Source organism: Lichenostomus cassidix, chromosome Z, assembly GCF_008360975.1.
Source record: "Lichenostomus cassidix isolate B80296 chromosome Z, HeHo_3.0, whole genome shotgun sequence".
In the NCBI taxonomy this organism is placed as follows: domain Eukaryota; kingdom Metazoa; phylum Chordata; class Aves; order Passeriformes; family Meliphagidae; genus Lichenostomus; species Lichenostomus cassidix.
This window is the reverse complement of record NC_139511.1, coordinates 34,141,888-34,164,939: the sequence shown is the minus strand read 5'-3', so window position 1 is coordinate 34,164,939 and position 23,052 is coordinate 34,141,888. Positions and strand designations below refer to the sequence as shown.

Genomic DNA, 23,052 nt, shown 5'->3' with positions numbered 1-23,052 from the left:
AAGGCACAGTACTTTTTCTGCGTGGGCGTTAAGGAGTCTAAAAGCAGTATTTGAAGAAAATAAGAAAAAGGATGACTGAACATTTGTCAGTGCACTGATAATGCACTTTTTCCAAGGGCCACCAAGATGATCAGAGGGATCGAGCACCTTTCCTACGAGGAGAGGTTGAGAGAACTGGGACTGTTGAGAAGTGAAGGTTTTAGTGTGAACTAACATGGCCTTCCAGCACCTGATAGGGGTCTACAAGAAAGATGGACAGTTTTTACAAGGGCATTTAGTGATAAGACAAGGGGGAATGGTTTCAAACTGAAAGGGTAGGTTTAGACAAGATGTTACAAATAAATACTCCAATGTGAGGGAGGTAAGACACTGGAACAGATTTCCCAGGGAAACTGTGGATGCCCCATCCTTCGAAGTGTTCAGGGCCAGGTTAGATGAGGTTCTGAGCAACCTGGTCCAGTGAAAGGTATCCCTGGCCATGACAGCAGGATGGGGACTGGACAGTTTTTAAGGTCCCTCCCAACCCAAACAATTCTATGATTCTATGACATTTCCCATTCACTCCATTCAGAGTATTCTAGACCACTTTGGTGATGAGGTTGTGCCCAGATAGCCTGGTGATGTGGAAAGGATGGACTAAAGATTTCTTTCCAGCTTGCATTGCTAGGCAGCCCAGTGCAGACGTAATCTTTTTTAGGCAGCAAATCAAATTTGCAAATGCCTCAGCAGCACAAATACCTGAGCTGCAAATCAAGCCCAGGAGCAGGTATTGCTGCTAGGCTGAGTGTGCCTTTACCTGACTTGTGCATGGAAACACTTGCCTAAAAAAAGCGAAAGAAAAAGTTCTGTATGTATCTGCATGGCCAAATATTGCACAGAGTTTGAAAGAGCTGGATGTGACTACATTTGCTTCCTTTCCAATGAGAATATTTTTTGATGTAGACACACATTACACCTTTCTAAGCCACATCCTGCTTCATTAGCTAGGCTCAGATAAAAATCAGTGTAGGGTTATGCTGAGCTCTTGTAAAATTAGTTACTGTGCTGTCTGCAGTGAGACCACATGCTGAGTTCCAAATCTGTCCAAGAGTATTTTCTGCTGTGCAGATGGTCATACTGTGGAGTCATTTTCTTGGCACAAAACATGTTGTGTATTTTGAATTTAATTTCAGCATTCAAGTGTATTCAGTAAAAACTTACCAATATGCATTTTCTGAGACTGACCTGTCCTGCCTTAAAGTTGCTTGACATCTGAGACAGAAAAAAGGACATTTCACATTGTCATTTAGTTCATTAAAAAGGCTAATGTCCTGGTATCATTCATAGCTCTAGTGAAAATTTACTCTGTTATACAAAGCAGCCCACTCAGGAAGCTCAAATGTGCTCCTCTATGAAACATCATCACATGAAAATACTCTCCATCCTTCAATTGTGTTGCTGTTCCTGTTCTTAATTAATACAATTTAATTGATAAAACCTCAGAATTCTGGAACACATTTCAGGGAAATGACAGACACATACAAAAAGCACAGATTTTTCTCAACATATTTGGAAAAAGTAAAGCCATCTCAAATAATGAGATGAGAAAATGTGACTACTTTTTAGTCTGAAATGTCTTGTATCACAATATTTAAAACATACTAATATGCTCTTGCTAAGATATTCCAGTGTCAATGTAGCTCCCAAGTTTACTTTTTCCTATCTCAAAAGCCTAGGACTTCACAGGTTGAAAAACAGACATCAAAAGACAGACTTTCTAAATGAAAGCATGACGTGATTGGAAGAATTGTTCAGAAGGCTCACAGATATTTCTTAGCAGTACTATGTCCCAGTCAATTTTAATAACTTTTAATCATTACCGAGTATTGTACCAGTATTTGCTGAGGAGAAACAAAGTCTGTACTAAATATAAAATTACTTGCTTCTGAGAAAATAAAAAAAACAGAGACCAAAAATGCATTTTTAGAATTCTGTTTAATAATTGAAATATTATTTTTTCATTTGCAAAACAGGCAAAATGAGCACGTGCTGTCTGAAGAGCACACAGGAGATTCACAACCTCTGAAGACTAAACCAGTATTTGATGGCAGATTGACCATGTCTGGAGGATGCGAGGCTGAAGAAGTAGCTACCCTTAATGAATCACAGGCTGTGGAGAGGAAGGAGAGGCTAACTCTGCAGTGGAGATGCACCTACTGCCACAAATCCTGAGCACCATGCAGCAACACCCCTGAGGGGAATTCCCCACAGAAACTGATGCAGAGACTGAGAGGTGCCATTTGTCACCATCTTGACTGAAGTGAAGCCTGTCTTGATGGGAAGCCTGGAAGAAAACATTTGTGGAATAAGGTGACATCAAGCAGATGTGTCACACAAGCTGATGTTACTTGTAGAGCAAGGAGACGATTACTCTTCCTTTTCATCAGCTCCTCACTTTGTTTCTTCAAATGGAGTTTTCTCACATGTAGAAAATCTACAAGCAGAAAATAAAAGGAAGCTGGCCAACTTAATTTTTGGTTTATTGAATAAACTTTATACACTCAAGAGACTGACTTTTGCAACTATTACACGTAGAATACCACATCATTAGGCAGGTAGTACGCAATCTAAATAATTATAGTTATTGTTATGCTCCTGCAAATTCAGTGCGAGACTTCCATTAATCTCCTAAGATAAACCAATGCATTTGGAAGGACTCTTTTGCTTTTACTGCCAAAGAAACTTTTTTTTCATTGGTATGCTTAATGCTCTCTTCTCAGTATTTATAGATGATCTAAATTGTCAGGAATATTTGAGACTATTTCTGTACAATTTGTATCTTCTTTCATAACGTGCAAGTAAGTTTCAGAAAACCCAGTTTCATTCATAAGTATCAGAGAAATCTACCTGATCTTGATGATTTCTTCCAATACAATAGTTTTGAAAAATGGTCTTATTGTAAGAAATGTAGAGCAAAACTTGTTTATCCCAGCAGTATACCTTAGATACATCTCTTAACTCTGCATGCACACACAGTTTTGATGAACATAAAGTTGGGGTATATAAAGCCTTGTTGTTGAATGCACAGCTACAAAACCTTCCTTATATACACCCCCCCAACTGTCAAGAGTATTGTCAATGACATAAAAAATTAAAGAAAAAGAAAAAGAAAAAAAAAAAGAGCTTTAAGGTTTTACATCTGCTAAATAGCTCAATCCTTTAACTTCTTTTTTGACCTCTAGGCTTTTTTCCACTCAGCCTGGTCTCTAGCTATTTATCCTAGTCCTTGTCAGAGAAATTGAGAGAGAGAAATCAAAACTGTTTTCTGTTGCTAAATCAGGACCATTACAATCTCCAAACTGGGTCCAGCCTCATTTACTAAAGTATTTTCTCTCTCAAAGAGTAGATATTATCAGATATTTCCAAGGAAGACATAGGAAACTTTACAAAAGTAAAGTGAAAACATTTAGTCTAACAAATATTTTTCTCTAATGCCTAAGTGGCTTCATGTCCAAAGCAGAACTTTGGACACAGGTGTCTTACAAAAGCTCTGTATAAGATGGATGACATTTTATAAATGTCTGAGCTGTGTTAGCCAAAAAGGACTGTTCAGTGCTAATGAACTGTCTGGTGTGACTGGACATGTCATGCAAACAAATTCCTTAGGCCATTATTTCTTTGTGTAATGCAGTTGCCAGGTGCTATTAGCAGAACTTCCTAGCATCTAGGTTTCCAGGTTTCTGGCAGTTGTTAACTTTGCACTGCACTTCACATTGGAAACATGTTAAGACCATTCTGCCTCAGGTTCTGCTACTGCAGACCCATGTGGAGTCACCTTCTTTCTGAAAATCCAGGGTACAGCTATATCCATAACTTCTTCCCTGACTATTTGGCTTTCAAATTTCCACCTTCTCCATCCACCGAGAGGCTCTTTGTTTTCTTACAAAGGCAAATGGAGTGGGGGAGCTCAATTAATTGCTCTCACTCTGGCCTTGCATTACCACATATTAGTCAAATTATTCCAAGTACTAGGTAACAATTTCCACACTAATACTACATTGAAAATGAAAGATTCCAGTGTTAGGCACACAAAATCCTATTTATTCTACCCCATTTCTGTGCTATTAACAGCTTAACTAGCAAATTTCAATTATTCTCAATCAGGCACTACAGCTGTCGTAGTCCCACTCAGAGGTGTGCTGTATGAATTATAAAGATGTCTCCATCCACTTCTGAGATGCTTTTTCACCACAGCTTCCTGGTGAACCAAGCAGCAGCCACCACCCCCTACTTTCCACAGCTTTGACTCTGAAGAAACCATGCACACCTCTTCCTGCACACAGCTGTGTATCCAAACTGCAAATTGTCTGCGTGTTCTGCCATCCCCTAAGCACCACCCTACATCCAGAGTTCACATGGAAGAAGGCAGAGATAAACCACACTCACCTTTAAGCAAGACAGCATATTAAGGAGGACACTGAATATGGAATTCATGGCAGATAACAGATTACCTATCTGCCTTCAAAAATCACAGCAGAAACATGCTTCCTTTTCAATGTCTTCCACCCCCTTTTTTCACTGATACTTGCTGACAATTAATTTCTGCAAAAAATACAGATATAGGTGAAACACTACATCAACTGAACTCCCTTCATATTGTTTAGCAATGGACCCAAATACAGCTCTAAAAATTGGATTTCCACCATCTCTCCTCCAGGGATATTGGCATAATAATTTGTTTAACAATTGGTTTAAGAATTTTATTAATAAAATTCAGGCCTCAAATTTGGAGAGGAATATTTTTAAACTGTTGATCCCAATAGAGTTCACATGGAGGGATCAGAGTCTGGATTTGGGTCCACTGCTGATATGAAGTATTTCAGTCCTCTGACCTATTGCTATTAAAACAGCTTGCAGCACAATGTTTTACTCAGCATGGAGAGGCATGTCTTTATGATGCCACATGCAGTAAACTGATGGCATTCAATTAAATGCGAATGAACATGCATCCTCGTAGTCTAGACTTGGATGTACAACAAACAGTACATGCAACATCAAATTCATGCCAGGGCATAAGTCACTCATGCATACAACACAAAAGTGAGGACTCGTTATTATAGAACAGCTTTAGCAATAAGCGTACAAACATATTACATAAACTGCAAACACTGCACATGTTGCAAAAGAATTTTACCTGATTTTTAACTTATTTTTTTAAATAAAAGGCCCAAGGGCACAAAGGGCCTGGCCACAGAAGCTTAAGAGTGGCCCCTTTCTACGATGATGATGGTTGGTTTCAGATGAACTTTAACCACTCGCCACCTGCGGTTAGCTCAGTAGTCTTGTCTGCTGTTCCTCCTGTTCCTCCACTATGTTGAAAATTAAATGCTTTTGTTTGTCTTGCTGCCCAAGAAAGTCATCTTGACTTCACATGTGTTACAAGAATTAACACTGGGTAATTAATGATGCAACATGTGGATTCAGCTGGATTTCATTTATCATTATGTATAATGACTGACCGTTGTCTGGCGCATCCATTTTATTGCTCAAAAATTCACATGACATTACATTTATTACAGGAAAGAATAAATACAATACAACTGATTAATACTACTCTAGTTCTTCTATTTCTCCTGTAGTGAGAGAACATTGAGACTTCAAATGTGTAATGATAAAAGCAAAAAACTGTTAGAAACTGTACATAACTGTTCATTTTTCCTCAAATCAAACTCAAAATTAGGACAGTAATATCACTGCTAGGCACCACCAAGGTTGTTAAGATCTGATGAAGAGTATGCCAAGTGAAAGTGTTTGCTCACTGCTCTCACGTGAGATAAATGTATTGCTGCAAGTTTTAACATTTTAATGTACAAAAAGTGAAAAGGCAAAACAAACACAAGGTACAGGATAGGATAGTTAAGACAGCATTAGATGGCACGAGTTGATATTTCACATGACTGCAAATAAGGAAGGAAAGACTGCTGACCAAATTATTTACTCTAGGGCTTTGATGCACTTCCTGAAATTGAAGCCAAAGTTCTTCATTTGTCAGACACGTCCATGCATGCACACTGATGTATATACTTTCCTAATGCATTATAACAGCTGTGATTTTCAAAGCCGTTCAGATTATCTACACAACCTTTCCCCATGAATTTCTTATCTCTAATTCACCAGATAAGTGGAAATCTCAGTCCAATTTTTAAGTAATTTCTAAGTGCTCACTCAACATTTTAAGTGCCATTTACAAGCACTAATTCATTTAATCACAGAGTTGTCTGTGACTGGGACTAACAGCTTGTCTATAATAATACCCAGAGTTTTCAAGCAGAGCCAGAGACTACATGTCTTACCCTCCTAGGACTGAGCCCCACAAGATTTTTCTTCTTGGATTTGATGCTACATATGTTACTTTGGGGTTTTGCCCATCCTCAAAGCTAGGAGAAACATAAAGTGACATGCAAAACTGGAAGGCAGAAAAAAGGCAAATTTAGGATTGCTAATGACTGACTTTCTATGTTTAAGCTCTGCAACACGGAGAAAAAGTAAGGTTAAGAAAGCAGGCAGGGACAGGCATGTGATGCAATGCTAGAAATGGAGTAACTGCTTTGTATGTGTCAAACATAATACCTACTTATTAGGAAGAAATGTATCCAGGCTTCCACACTAAATCAGGTAACTTGACTCATTTTTTCTGTTTTTAAATTATACTTGTTAAATACTGCATAATGCCAGAACTCACATCAGTCCAAGATGCAGTTTTCTTCTATGACTGGTTTTGAGAGGTATTGGAAAAAAAACCAGACCAAACAGGTATTACGCATGCAGCAAGACCAATTTATAAATTGTGGGTCAGGAAGGGGTCGCAGCTGCTGTGACATGTGTTTCTCCAGTTACAGGAAACAGCACAGAGAAGTTTACACAGAGAATCTTTTACTGCAGCTACTGACCCAGGCTCCTTGGCTGATGCTGTCACAGCTAACACTACAGCCCTAAGTCTTGGCCACACCACGTCAGAAGCCATCAGGCTACTTTTTTTACTGGTGGCAAGCTGCAGAGAAATCAGCAGTGGACGTACCTAAAAATACATGTATGACGTAGTAGACATAAATGTAACTTTCAAGTGCTTTTATTTTATTTGTAATCAAAGGGCTGCACAGACCATTTGGTGTCAGGTTTCTTCTTAAGAGGGAATTGGTGCCTGTAATATCAGAACATCAGCCTTATTAATTCAGTACATACCTTGATGCCTATGTTACGTTTCTTAATACACACCAGAAAGTTAATTAGCAAGTGTGAATTTTAGCAATTCCTTAATAATATTCCCTTAATAAACAATAGGCTTGTACATGAAATGCTACATGACAAAACATGTGAATACTGAAAACCTAAGAAATGACAAGGGGATTTCTAGAGCCAGAGGTATTAATGAAATGCAGATTAGGATGCTAGGTCCTGATACAAAAGTTACTTAAAATTTTTAGTTCAGGAAATACGTTACAAAAATTATGTTTTATGGTAAACAGAATATAGCAAATGCAAAATAAAAAGCAAAACAGTCTTCCTGCTGGAAAAAAAACCATTCTGTGCTCTGGGTATAAATAGAGGAAGATGAGATAACAAAATCATCACCATGTAGTGAAACATGCTACAACTTCAACAGAAAAAAATATAATTTCAAGTGTGTTTCACAGTAAAAGCTAAGAATCTTTTTAGTTTTTTATTTGAGGAACTACCTGGCAAAGATATTTTGTTTGTTTAGACCATATTGCTTCAGATCACCAAATATGCTTAAGTACTCATGTCAGAGTAGTGCCTTTAAGCTAGATAACAAGTACAACACTATTCCAATGAAGGCATACAGTGAAGGAAACTGTAGAAAAATAAAGATGAATTCACTTCCAGATATAGAAAACAAACCCAATAATTATCACAATTGTTTCATAAGCCAGTATCACTGAACTTCCTAGTGGTAAACATAAATGTACTATCTGCATTGGAGCTACAAATCTGCTTAGACATTAAATAATTTTAAAAGGTCACTGCTGAAACACATCAGAAAGGTACATTAGAAGTTTTTTTAAAGTACAGTAGAAAAATTATCAAATGCCTCCATAGTCTACATTGCCTGAAAAACAGGATTCTGTCATTTACCTGTCCTTTTGCTTTTCTGCCTCTCATCAGTGCACTACCTTGACAAATTAACAATTAACTTTTTGTGAGGACTTACATGATCCAATTCAAAGCTGCTGTATGCAAGTGTAATTCAAAGTCAATGCGTATAGACCACATGATCAGCATCCAAGTCTAAAAACAAGTGATTTTTCTCATTTAATAAAATAAATATTTAGCTGTTTATGGTATGATAAATGGTTTATGAGAGACCAATTTATTTATTGTCAACTGTAAGATGTCTCAAAGAGGTGGCATTCAAGCACCGCATCCAGTCATACCACTTTTTATGTGTTTCATGGAAAAAGGATTTCTTTATCATTTCAATTCCAAAATTTGAAAAAGTGGACTCCAGTTGCTAGAAGACATCAGTGCTACATTCCTCTGAAATCCATGACTCAGCTTTTCAAGTGCAAACGCCTGCAAAATGCCATTTCCTATAGTTCTTAGAAAATGCTCCTCAGAAAAAAAATTATTCATGGACTACTACTACAACAACACTTCTACTTCTTTAGTGTTGTACTTACATAGTGCTCGTACAAAAACACCGTGACACAATAAAAAGAATTGTAGTAAGAACCTAATACAAGCTTACTGTTTCCTACATACAGTCTGAAAAAGAAAACATTCTTTTATTTGTCTCTGGTATCATTGTGGTGATATATTTTTATTTAAACTCTTTGTGCAGATAGTTTGTAATCTGACAACTTTTCATAACAAATTACTATAAAATCCCATAATCATGGGGCTCCAAACCAGCTTCCTAGATTAATTTTGAGATCAAAGATTTTAAGCATATCCTAATTCTCACTGGCTTAAATGTCATGAGATTGGTACCCAGATAAAGGCCTTACTTGGCATAACAAACAGGCAAATATTTTCTAAAGTAGTTCCTGACATATCAAAAATCCACCGAGAAAACAGCCTTAAAGTCCTGTTGAAATTCTATTAATACCACTTAAGGGATTTACCTATAAATGGAAAATTAAAAACAAGACTTATGGTATCCAAAAATTCTTTACTATGTGTTTTGCCATCTTTCTGGCCCTTCCACTCTGGAGACAAAATACAGAAGTTATTTTAAAAAACATAGTTGTACAAAGTCTTACCTTGCAACCTGCATTCTAGTACTGAAGTCAAGAGATCTCATTGACCGTAAGACTTCTATACACCCCAAGTACTGTAAGGAAAAAGAAACAGTTGGAAAATGTATTATAATTTTGCTTGAATTCTGGGAGAAAGTGGAACTAACCATTAAAATGCAATGTGCAATTCTTATTTTTACATTTGATTTACCCTATGTCTAAAGTAGGTTGTTAGATTATGCTGTTGTACGTCACAGATTCATTCCATAAACACTTTATTTTTAAGTGTTGCACTTTGTTCAAAATATTGTTTTATGTTTAATATATTCACTGTAATATATCTAATTTGTAATGTGTTGTTGTGTTTTTTAGTTTTATTCTATCTTAATTGATCCATTTTAGATATAATCAAAGTAAAAAATAATCTTAATGAGAAAGGAAGTATGGTAAAGGAAATTCATCTAGTGTTGGTTAATAAGACAAACTTATTTAACAGAGAGAGAACTAGGTCTCATTAGAACAAAAAAGGTAAATTATAACAGAGAAAGCTGAAAAGAACACCAGCAACCAAATTCCTGGATAAACAGCTCAGGGATAGATGTGATTTAGTATTTTCATTAATTATAGTAGTAGAAAGATGGAAAATGCTAATACAATATACTAATAACCCATGCTGGAAAATGGCTTTAACAGGGTCATTCAAGAAAAGAATGATATGAAGGTTAGCTAATATTAAGACAAGACCAGACTTTTGCACCCAGATTTCTGCCCTGCATGTCTGTGGAAAAAAGGGAGTACCATTACTAAAGATGTTAAAATTCAACAGTATCTATCATGGGAGTGAGAAAACTCAGGTGAATCTTCTAGATTTGCTTCCAAAAGCAGGCACAATTTGCATGTGCTACAGTCTACTGGAGCTAAAGCCCTTATCAGATATTTAGATAGTGGCTTTGTACAAACCACCTCATTACTGGCATATCCCATGGCAGTATCTTTGCATGGAGTTTAAGTATTCAACTATACACTCAGCTTTTGAAAGTCAGGGGAATTGGGGATGAGTCTTTACATCATGAGTCTGATAATAATGCTTATGATACTATCCTAGCATTTTGTTTTATATCAGCTCTCATATCAGTTTATATCAATTTTGCTATCTTCACAGCATAATACAATCTATTTGGGTATGACACTGGTGGAAAAATCAAGTGAAGCCACAATTTCTGCCTGTTTGGGACTTTTATTTTTTTCTGAAAAAATAATCTTTTAATTAGAGAATTACTGCATCAGTAACTACAATATCTAGAATTTCAGCAAAGATTTTCCACAGAAACATGTATGTCATAAACTCTTTACAGGCTGAGGGAATATCTAGCTTGTTTTCGCATGTCCATTTTGATTTATTTCTATCAAATGTTATGAAGTCATTAGAACACTGAAAAAAATTAGCTGGAATATCAATTGACTGTTATTCATTCAATTGCTTGAACTTACATTATTATAGCACACAGTTTCTGAGAAGGGTTATCTCAAGATCCATTTCCTAGAATATTTTAGAAATCTCCGGCGAATTTATGTTTTTCGAAAGTTTATAAAATGTTAATGGACAGTGTCTTGTCTAAAGAAGTCCTGGCACGTGGAGCTTTCAGGCTGAAGATCATACCCTCAGACTGTCATCTATCAGTGCAAAATTAGACAATCCCTGAGCCTTATTACAAATAAATGCCTTTTTTAAAACATACTTCTGTCTGAGTACTTAAAACATATAGAACTACATTTTCATGCTCTGATGAAGGAAGTTAAGCCATTAACTCTATTTTTAAGTATCTCAGAGGGTGATTTCATTTTCTTGGAGATTAAGTCTTTAACATCACTTGAAATAATCAGCTGAAATTATTTAACTTATGCCAATAAACAGCAATGATCAATATTTTCCTGTTTTCTTTCCATGTCATTTTGTTTTAGTCCTAGGATGCTTTCATAGATTAATTTTCCCAATTATTTATTTCATATGAGATGCTTTTGTAATTAAATATGCCGTAAATGATATGACTATTCAAAGGTATCCCTCTGATTTTTTTGTTAAAGAAATTTCATTATTTCATCAACCTGTTAGTTCAGACCTTTCAACAATAAAACACCCTTGGATGGCACTTGTTCCTTCACTTACCTATATTGGCCACAAGTCTTTTAAAGCATAGTAATTGTACAAGTTTGGGATCAGGTCCAGCATTTTGGAAGCAAACTCTCGAAGGTATTTTGACAAATACATGCAGGCGTGCAAATAAATACACAAAAACGTGTACACAATTCACTGTCAAAATAAACAGACAAATAAGTAGACAAAAACCCATAAAGACACTTAGAAGACGTGCAATTAGACTCCTTTGAGTCATACTACCTGATCTGCATTAACAAAAGTAGAGACAAGATCAGACTCAAGGAAGGTCAGATGGAAAAATTACCCTGTATTGTTTTATGTATATCACGGAGACAGCTGAACACAACATAGTAAGGCTTGCAGTATTCCTGACTGATCAATGCAAAGATGGCAACTGATTTTCTGGGATAAAAGATGTGAACACTTAATCACCACGGCATGTTTTCAAGTAACGAAATTACTATAAAAACTGACATTCAAAAGGTCCAAAGGCCAACTACAGGGACATATAACTCACCTACTGCTATGCTTCAATTATTCCCCAAGACCAACACTGCTGTCTAAAAATATCCATTTGAAGTACATCCTGACAAGGATCCACAGAAAAAAGACATACAACCAAGATAGCAAGGAAATAAATTATTCATTTATTTCAACAAATAAATACCCCGATTAAAAATAAAAGCTATCTTTTGCTTTAGACATTCCATGAAACATTTAAAATATAGTTATAAAACAGTCTACTTCTAAAAAAAGCTCCTCTTCATTTAGCACTTAATGCATATTCTAACCAATGAGCCACTGTGCACTGTGAAATTTATGAGCTCCCGCTATCATCCTCCCTCTCATTGCTCAGGAACCAAATATATCGAGATGCAGCCCACCTTGAAGTAGGAGGATTTGGGACTACCAGTTCCAAGCTTTCTCAGATAGCATTCTGCCTTCTGTTGACTTTCTAATATTTGAATGAGTTTTCAGCTTGTATACATTGAAAGGTACTATGTCCTAAGGATAATGTCTTTCATATGAATGAATACCTTCCCATTCAGAGGCTTTAGATTCATAAGTTGTACTTCACATGCTAAACAGTACCTTGCAGGAAGCAGAGTGCCACATACAGGTGGGACCATGCAGCTCTCATCTCATGTGGTTCCAACATCCTTACTAGTTACAATTTTGACAGGTTAGTGTAAGAGAAGGCTATATGTCCCACATTTCTGGCTCGTCCCATATTTCAAGATTTGTTCTGTACTCCCTAAAGTACCTATCTTCCTTATGAGTCAGAAAAATTTTTTTCAGCAACTAAAACTTTTTACTGAAGCCTGTGTAAGAGAGGATATTGAGTTCTCCCAACATTTGCCAGAAAGAGACATGAACACTGGCTGAGTTGCATTTGTGTACTTGGAGCCAAGAGGGAAAAAAAAAAGGGAGTAGTCACTGTCAGAGAAGCCTTTTGCTCCGGAAATATGAACAACCTTGTTCAGTGCTTCCTAATGAGCTCTTCAAAATATGAAGTTACTGGAAGAAATTCTCCATTGTTGGACCGATGTGCTAGCAATAGCAAGAAGCACTTCTATAAAAACTTAGCAAGACCTTCTATTATTCCATGAGGATGCAGCTCCATGCATCACTGAAGCAGTCCAACCTATATACACGTCTAGCAGATGAGAGTCTGCCTTGTGCATAGCATGAAGATCTACCCATCACCTATTCTCAAACAAAATAAGAACTCCTAATCTCTGAATCCAAACTACCAGAGTATTATTAGCTCATCAAAACTGCATGACTAGTCTTAGCAAATTGAGATTTACTTGTTTTAATCTGTGTAACCAGACGACCATCACCAGATCTGAGTGGTTCACTCAGTTTGTACTTTGCAGCTTGTACCTGCCTTGTACAAGTTATATAAGAGATAACATGGTGCCATCAGCAAACAGACACACTCTTGCATTGTTAGACAAAAATTAGCCTATGCCTTCAAATATTGATGCATGCAAAGTAAGCTCTAACATTGCACAGCTGCAGATAATAGCCTGGGGGTTAAAAAATTAGATTCTGATTCCTGGGGTTCTGTGTGCTGGATGGAGATCTAGCTTTTGAGAAGAGAAAAGAAATATCTTGTCATAAGCTGGGCAACTCACTGTAATTTTCTCACCCACAGGCTTAGGTTGTGCTTTTACTTGGCATGCGCAAAAGTGAAAAAGTGAACATCTTTTTACTTGCCACATCTGGTTCTCATGTGTATCTCAAGTCATATGCCTACATTTTCATTATTCTTTCTTTCTCTTTAGAAAATTAATATGAAGCTCAATCATTCAATCCCTTTGATACTATATTAGATGAAATCCCCAGCTTAACTGAATTTACAATACCCACTTTCTAAACCACTGAAGTAGTGAAAAAAACCACGCACAAAAAAAATTCAATTTTTTAAAAAAATTCAAACAAAACCAACCAACCCAAAAACCAAACAAAAAACCAAAAAACCAACCCCTCCCCGCTCAAAAAAAAAAAGCCTAAGAAGGACCTGCAATCAGAAGGTGCTCCCTTTAATGATGTAAACTAAGTTAAATAAAAATAGTAAGTGCCACAGTGTTTCCTAGTTTTTTATACTATGCTTTACAGGAACATTTATTACCCTGAATAGCTTACTAGTTTGACTAAGACATGCACTACAAAATTATTTAACTCTGCTAATCAGCAAGACATGGGCAAGAAAAGAGAAGATAGCTTATCAAAGCATGCATTTGCCTCTTTTCTTCATATGGAGGTCATAATGTAATTGTATGTATTTGATTCATATGATTTGATTGAATTAACAGTTGAAATCTTTTAAATCTAGAGGTACTGCATTCATACCTAAAAAGGGTATATATAAAGGGCCTTTATAATATCATGCTAGTTATTAACCCAAGGATGTGGCTCAGCTACACAACTGGGACGTAGAACTGGCAATTTGGTACACATTTTGGACTCAATGATTAGCAAGACCGGCACTCTAATGCGCAAAAATATTTTTATTTGCATTTGTGTGCTTTTTTTGCTTGTTTCTTTGTTCTGTGGGAGTTTCCTTCTTTGTTTGTTTTTACCTGAAGAGCTGTCCATTGCTAAGAGGGTGTTGTCAAACATCAGGGAAACCCTTTCCCGCTAGGTGGAGAACCACTGTCCTCCCATTATCATAGCGAACATTTCACCCAAACTCTGGTACCGCAGAAGTCTGCAGGACACCCTCTCACTTCAGACTTTGCTGAAAATGCAAAGCATTTGATGGGCAGAAGAGGCAGCCTTTGAAAATGCTGGCTACCATCAGCTAAGCAGTGTGGTTAGAAGAAGGTCCTCCATGCACAAAACCATTCATATTTATGCTAGTGTGCATAGACACTTCCAGTAGAAGAATGGAATGGAAAATTTGTTCTGTGACATTTCTAATGTAGAGTAAGTTATAATATTAGAAAAAGCTGTGGGCAGAACCAAGACTAGATATTCAGAGAGAAATAAGTTTGTATAAGCAGTAGTCACAGAGCTTTAAGTCAGCTGCTAGAAATTTCAGTTTCTCTGAAAAGTTTGAATAGTTTTGAATATAAATATATTTGCCTCTAAATTCTCTGTTTAACTATCATGCAACAAAATGTCAAAATCCTAGCTAACATGAGTGTTACTCTCCCAGCCATGCCATAGTCTTCTGCTCTTCCCTCTCCTTGGGGTAAGACATATCTTCAGACATATATGCAGGTCTCTGGGGGCACCTGACAGTGCTCTACCAGTATATGCCAAAGCCCCCAGTCAGTCCCTCTGCTCTGTGCATTCCTGCTCTCTGTAGAACAACATACCTGCCTGTGGGAACAGCAATCCTGCATGAAAGAAACACTGGCAGCCTTGTTCTGAATGAGGAAAAGGCCCTATATTTAGACACTGTCAGAATCCGGCACCAAAAATGTGTCATAAACATATGCTGCCATAAAAAACAGAAAGGCTCTCTTCCATGCTTTCATACTTTTGCAGTTGGTAATTTTTATATCAGTAAGTAATCATGTACAGAGCTTTACAGTGAATCAATATTTCTCCCAAAGGTTTTTTTTCTCATTAAAGAATGCATATTCCAATACAGACAGAAAACTCCTAAGTAAGGATTGATTGAGTGGAAATGGAACAGAATATCTTCTTTGGGGCTCAACTACAGACAAGCTTCAACCATTCAGTGTAAATTTATCATCACAAAATCCACCATGAGACAAGAAAACCAACAAAGCTTTCACAGTAGTAGAAATCATGATGGATATGACTGTCAAATGCATTCCTCTTGAAAACAGGTGGTTTGCTTCTATAACAATGGATAAGAGAACACAGTTTTCCCAAGAATACCTCCAACTCTGGCCAATGCCTTCCTATTTCCTCTTGTACAATATTTGGTTTCTATAGCATAAAAATAGATTATATGTCTCAATATACTCAGACTAACAGTTCTTAAGTGGCAAGTGATATCCAATACTTTCAATGAATTGTCTTACCCTGTGAAAGTATTCTGGCAGCATCTCACAATCAACTGTACAGAAAGGATTCAGAACCCCTTACAAAAGGCAAAGGATTCAGCTAGGAAAAGAAGGAGATATTTTATCTTATCTTGAAAAGCAATTTCTTAAGTCAACTCTGAGGTCTCATTTCTTGCTAGTGAGGGGAAAGATATAATCAAGAAACAAATTTTGCTTCTGACAGTTTTCTAATCTGCATCTCAAATGGGGTTGAAAACAAAACATCTTCAAATAAAATACTTTTTTCTTATTTCTTATGTGCAGGTGGATGAAACAAGATTGCCAACATCATGCCCAGAAATATTTATGCAGTAGAGATGCTAAATGAACAGGTCTTCTCAAGATTTCAGAAAAATCCCATATATGAAGTTTTGCATGAACAATATTTCTTATGTTCTTATCCTACAGATATATGTTCTTGCATGCAAACCCTCAGAAATGTTAGAATCAGAACTTCATATGCTGGACAGTGATTTATTTTGTTATTTTAAATGTAAACACATTCTGTATTATGCCCCATTTTTTTCACATGGGACAAAAATTTTCTTCAAAAAACCCCCCATGCTTGAGAAAAAGAACCCACAAGCTTTAGTCCTATACTTTTCTGGTTTAATTTTAAAAATACATAAGAATGTTGAATGCAATTATTGCAGTGTGAACCACTTAGAGTATGCACTGCAGTGCACAGATGAATTGTTTCATTTTCACAGCTGCATACTTTAATTCAGTGAACGCTTTCCAGACTGTTTTGCTGCTACCTTGAATATCCACTAAGATATACTTTCCCTTAAAGCACCATGCAGATTAGTTCCAGCAGCTTATGTTCTGCATCAGAATTCCTTTAACAGAAACAAAAAAAAGCTTCTGCAGCCAAAACATTATGCTTCAATAGTTGGAAATAATAATTAGACATTTAAAACTGTAAATATGGACACTGTAAATATATCTAGCTATTAAAGAACTTGTTCTTCCTCAGTCATTAGAGAGTAAGAGAGTCATTAGCAAGTAGAACTTCTTGATGAGAAATATCATTAAGGCACAGACTCAGAAGATGAAAGATCTAACAGGTGCTTTTCCACTGTGCTAAATGCAAGTCCATGTTAAGTATCTGAAATGCATATACTGTTCTACATTCTAAACTGTTCATTTGGAGGTGTGATGTAGGAAGGACCTGTCACTGTTAAAACTGAAACATGCAGGGAGGGAGAGGCAGTACTTTTTATATGAATGCCACATATACCTCTGGTCTTCACCACAAGAGTTCAGCAATTAAATCAGATCTTATTTCTGAGTCTTAATCAATATTTAACTCTCCGATGATGAAGCTATAATTTCTTGTGTTCTCAGTAAGGGTGCCCAAAAGATGGCCTCCACTGGCAGAACAAAGGGATAAAGGGAGAGATTTCCAAGGCTGGATTTAAAAAATGAAAAAGCTCTAGAAGGCTTCATTGCAGCATAAAGATTATGAAGAAGCAGAGCAGCTCTGGGAGGCTAGGGATACCACCAGGCCCTTAATGGTCCCAAGCAGCCTCACTTGAGACCCCTTTTGACCACCACTCCCAAAATTCCCAAGGCCAGGGTCAGCTCAGAATTGGCACCTGCAGCTTCCAGCTTGTATGCAATATCAAGCAGTCCTGCCTTTCCATCTTTTCCATCTTTTCTTTCCTTGGCAGAAATAAATATATTCCAAGAGAAAGGCCATACAATGTTTCTAGTTATTAGTGCTTGGTGCTTAGTTTTTCTACAGAATTAATTTACAAAAAAAAAGTTACTAATAGTGAATAACACTCTAGCATCTGCACTCAGCATGTGGTGACAAAACACGGCCCCTACAATTGGTGACAAAAGCAGTGTTTCTGAAACATTCCAATTCCTCGGGAAGTTTTGGTATTTCTAAAATGTCCTGTGGTTCATGAAAGCAGCTTGTCTATTAAAAAAAAAGAGACAATTCTGTTTCTTATAACTACTTTATCACAGGTAAGCAATGTCAAATGTCAGTCAGAAAGGTTGTTATTGTCCCATGAGACATGCTCTCTCTTGTGTAATTCCTAAATTAGTATAAGCCAAAAATGGAAATAAAGGCATCTTAGTACAACATGTCCAAAGGACAGAAAATGGTGCTGAGGAAACTAAGAAAATAATTTAAGATAAATTATGTCTCTTTCAGTCTTATCCTCAATTATTTAAGGTATTTGTTCAACTTATGTCTCTAATTTCAGTATTTATTCTGAGGTTAGAAAAAACCCATAAAAATATCTGTATCAGTAAATATGATATAGTGGTTCATTAGGAAAACAAAAAAAAAGGCCTAGACAGCTTTTTCTGTCTACCTCACATTCTTTTTTTTTATGTCACCCTTTACATTGTCTATTTTTATCTTTTGCGGTTTTGGTTGCCATTTCTGTCTAATTATGAATGTGGTTTTTTCAGTTTTTAAACTTTTAGCTGTGACTTGGATTGTTTGATTCAGCCTTTTCAGACTGAAATCTTACCTGGCCCTATGAAAAGTTATTTGAAAAACCTGGGTGGATATCTAACTTTTTAAACAAACTTTCTAGATTACTCTGACTGAATTGTGCCTAATCCCTCCCAAAAACAAGGGATGACTGGAAATGTGCTTGCACTGAGTCCCATCTTTATTCCCATCACAACTCAAACGGACAGGCTCTGCCTCAGACCTGCCTGCAGCAGATAAAGGTAGAGCTGCATCTCATTTTCTCATAAATATATAGAATCAAATGAAATTAACATTGCATGACTATGCAGAATTGCAGAGAGGCAATACTGAACCCCTCTTCCTCTCTGAAACTTGTTTCATTGTATGGGGGCGTAAATCACCTTGAAAGAGTGTTAGTAGCTGGGAAGACTGGTTGTCTCTGACACTACACCAGAGCAGATCTGAGTTTTTTCTCATTGTAAACAAGAAAATTTAATATTGGTACTTTGTGCATTCACTTGAACTTCCAGCTATAAAATGAAGCCAGGCTGCAGCACACGTATAGGTATTGTGTTAGGGAAGACAAGATTTCCCTTTGGCTAGGGGAGAAAGAAGCACCTTGTCACTAGGACAAAGGAGACCCTTGTCCCCAGCAACACAGAAGGGCATGGATTTTCCCTGAAGATCTTAATTTATGTTTTCTTTATGTTTGTAGTGGCAGATATTTACATTGGACACATGATATTCTTACTGTAAGCATCATTGGAAGACAAATAAAGAACCAACAATCCAATTTCCAAAGAAAAACAGAGAAGGAATTCTGCCTGGATGCAGTTTTATCTCCTACACTGACCAGCTAAATTCATCTAGGGATTTTAAAACTCTAGAACATACATAACTATCAAGATAAGTTACTATCAAGAATATAATTTTTGCTTTAAACAAAAATACTCCATGCAAACACTCCAAAGATACTGGAGAACAGACATTCACAATGACAGCTGAATCCTTCAACTCTGAAATCAATACACGCTTTGCTTTCTACAGAATGTCTGCAAATGCACAGTAATAGTATTTGATTCATGTAATTAGAATAATATTATAATTAAAGACTATGGTATGATTTCTGCTCGTATAATCTGATCTACTTTCTGTGAGAAATGGTCTTTTCCTATTATTGGGCTGTACAATAGACCCACAGTAGTTCATGTCCATGAAGATCAAAAGAAAGATTTTCAACAGAGCAACAGGCTCTCTCTCTCAATATCATTCTTTCGTAGTCCAAATAACAGTGAAGGAAAGTGGAAAGGATACTAACTGATGTCGCAGGCATATGGCACAATAGGAGGGATAAATTACTAAAACCAATGCTGTCTTTGTCACTTATTTCACTCTCCCCTAATCTGCATGCATGCAGATTTAAAATCCACAATGATAAGTCAGTTTCATTAGTCTTTACTAACACTGTTTGGGTAGCTGGGCTAAGGATAGCAGACTCTGAAGTAAAGAGTCAGTATTCTATCCTATTATTACCATACGGCTGAAACACACAACACATTTCTTAAACATGTAAACCTCATTACAAACAGGATGTTCTGGGACTGTGTTTTTTGTTATTAGAATCATATGCACGAAATCTCACTGAGTATGTTTTTACTCAGACCATGCCAAATTATCAGTGGTTAACCAACAGCACCATTGCACTTTGACTGACAAAACCAGAATTTAAAAAGATTTAAGAAAACCCAAACAAACTTGCACAAATTTTTATCTATAAATTATTGTGAATTTAACACTAGCCAAAAAGAGAAATGAAAAGGTCTTGCTGGAGTGTTTTTGGGTTTTGATTGGTTTTTTTGTTTGTTTGTTTGTTTTTAAACCAAGAGCAAATAAATTCTGGTTAAAACAGAAAGAAAAACGGGGGAGAGGGAGAAAAAAAGGGCAATAAAAGAGAGAGAAACGTTTTTACAAAGAGCCCTGGAGTCTTCTAGGGGAAGGCAACATATGTTGCAGTTTCCACTTTGTTAGCTACATTTAAGGCTGTGCTTTGCTCTCTGGGTTAGCCACTAAAGAGAAGCAGCAATTCAGCTCACCCCTAAGCACGCACTTAACTTTCAGTATGCAGAGATAGCCTCAATTATTTCAATGAGAATGCTCCCATAAACAGTGTCATGCAGGAACATTTGCAGAACTGAAGCCTTTACTTGGTCATGTGTTTGAACAGCTTCACAATGATGTCTGCTTTCCACATCAGATATAATCTGCTGTTATTCCTTCCCAAGGAATGAAAGTGTTAAAATGTTGAAGAAATAATTGCAGTTAGGATTATATTCTTTAAATGCTTTGCTATAATATTAATAATATAATGTGCTTTTCACTGAAATATTGTTTGCCTGACCAGCAGTGATTTTTTTGGCTGAAACAGTTCTTATTTCCTTTCTCAGATACTGTATTTCTACCTGATTTTTAACAGTAGATTTACCCAGGTCTGTTCTATTCCACTGTGCTGGCTTTACATCTTGCTGAGTTTTTCAGATACACTTCATACAGGTATATAAAATTATATACAGTATATATACACCATATTTTTGGTTTATTTAGCTTTGAACCATTCTGAAACAGCATTTTAAACCATTGACATTTGTTACAAAATCCAACCAATCTTACCTGAGGGCAGAAATACATTTGCCTCTCGGCTGTTGTGCTCTTATTTAAATGAAACAAACTCCAAAATGTTGTAACATTACCCAATTAATGCCATCAATAGGTAATTATCATTGGAAACAACAGATTACATTGAAACATTTAACTCTTGTTACATTACTCAGTCTTACACTTTTTTTTTTTATTCTATGCATTTGTTTTTCTGACAACCTGAACATTCATAATCTCTCCCTGTAGTAATCAGTCCCACTATAGGGAAAGCACTGAACTCTTTAATGACTTCCATCACAGCACTTTGCTTGTTCTTTCTTTTTTCATTAATTCATTGTTTGTTAAAATGCCCAGTGGTAGTATTAATTAAGATATCAGTACCTGACTACTTTATGGTTAGGTCAACCCAATATGGTTATGGTCATTGTCTAATTTGTTACTAAAATATTTTTGGGGTTGTTTTTGTGAAAATTTTTATGTTAAAATAATAATGTAAAAATGCAACATGAAATCCACTGTGAGAAAAAAAATGCAGAAAGTGCCAGCACTTTTACGATTGAAAACAATTCCATTGCAGCAGACCACAGAGATCAGAATAGAGCTAGTGTTTACCCTTATCCTACACCTTTTTGAGCATTAGAATTATACTGCCTATTTAAAAAATGAGTAATGTGTGAAAATGTGGGAACAGCAGTGACGTTTCAGATTTTTAATACATTGCACATAGGAATTTTGTGTCTCTTACTTCAGAAGATTCCAATGAGTTATCAAAGTGCTCAGTAGTTACAATTAACCCTGTCCCACGGCTAATTTTCTGTTTTAAATGTGGAATAATGAGAAAATTGTAATCCAATGCACATTTGCACAAAAAAAAAAAAAAAAAAAAAAAAAGATTAAAAAACAAAAAAAAGGATAAAAGCTTTGCTGGTTAACAGCAAATCTAATTTTTGTCTTGTTTAACAAATGGCATATGGAATTTTCTGCAAGGCATATGGTACTAATTAAACATAGTATGAGTACCCCAGACAGTCAGTATAGCCATGAGGTATCCAAGGAATGTTTCCCTTCAGTATACGTTATCTGTGTGTTGATTTGGTGGTCTGAATGGATAACAATGTTTAAGGATATGAAAGTTGCAGTTGCCAAGCAAAACGGTGAGATACTTAATAACCAAGCAAATTAAGAACCAATCAGGACCAGTTTATTTTCATTCATTCATTCATTAACCACTAAATTTGGTATTTATTTTCAACCTTTGTTTTTAGATTTAGAGTACTGTTCTGTGACTCTTCTGCCAGAAACCATTAAGTTAAAGAAATTGTTCTGTTTTTTTAATAGAAACAATAACCTAGATTCCACACATTTTAATGACTAACAAACACCTAAAAGTAAGTTGTTTAACTGATTTTTAAAATTCTGATATATACAGTGTCTATAACTATACTTTCATGTTCTCAACATTAGTTGCACTAATAAAAATATTTGTTTTACTAGCTCTGTTAGATATGGATAAATTACTAACTGTAAATGTTAGTCAACTTCTATATAACTTTAATTCTCTTTTCAGTTCAAAGATATTAGCTTCCTCTAGTATACAGTAGGCCAACTACTGAAAAGATTAAGAAATTACTGTGTTTGTTCTGATACGTAGTGATCACTTCAGCCAAAACAAACAGCAGCAGTGAATTCTCACAGTCGTTATTGGACTCACAATGTCCTAAACAAAATAAAAAGTAAAATGGTTGAGTCCCCTGAGCTAATGTGAAAATGGCAAATGACCTTCTATTCACCAGAGTATTTCTGTGCAAAAGAACATCAGAGTCTCAACACCACCATGTCTAGCATCAGTAGGTTATTTTTATCGAGACACTTCTTGAAGAGTAACAGAGCTGCAGTTTGTGGCTTGAAAGGTAGCACTGACTACTTTGTAGTTCCACTAAATTTCAGAGTAGTAAAAAAGACAGTACAATTTCAGTGGTTTTCTGAATAGTCCAACTTACTCAATCTACCACCACCTGCTAAATCTATTATCACCAC

The 23,052-nt window shown here is 36.2% G+C and overlaps 1 protein-coding gene and 1 long non-coding RNA gene across 2 annotated transcripts in view; both read right to left on the bottom strand.

Annotated features, from left to right (window-relative positions):
* SHC3 (SHC adaptor protein 3) overlaps positions 1-23,052 on the bottom strand; it is a 47,379-nt gene that overhangs the window by 22,319 nt on the left and 2,008 nt on the right. Inside the window, exon 2 of the mRNA XM_085043448.1 lies at positions 9,261-9,331. Within this exon, the coding sequence (XP_084899574.1) occupies positions 9,261-9,331 (71 nt within the window). The remainder of the gene's footprint in view (positions 1-9,260; positions 9,332-23,052) is intronic.
* LOC146424685 (uncharacterized) lies at positions 1,956-7,051 on the bottom strand. Its single transcript, XR_014846659.1, has 2 exons — positions 4,426-7,051; positions 1,956-2,323 (listed from the first exon to the last, which is right to left on the bottom strand). It is a non-coding gene; the product is annotated as an uncharacterized LOC146424685 (long non-coding RNA).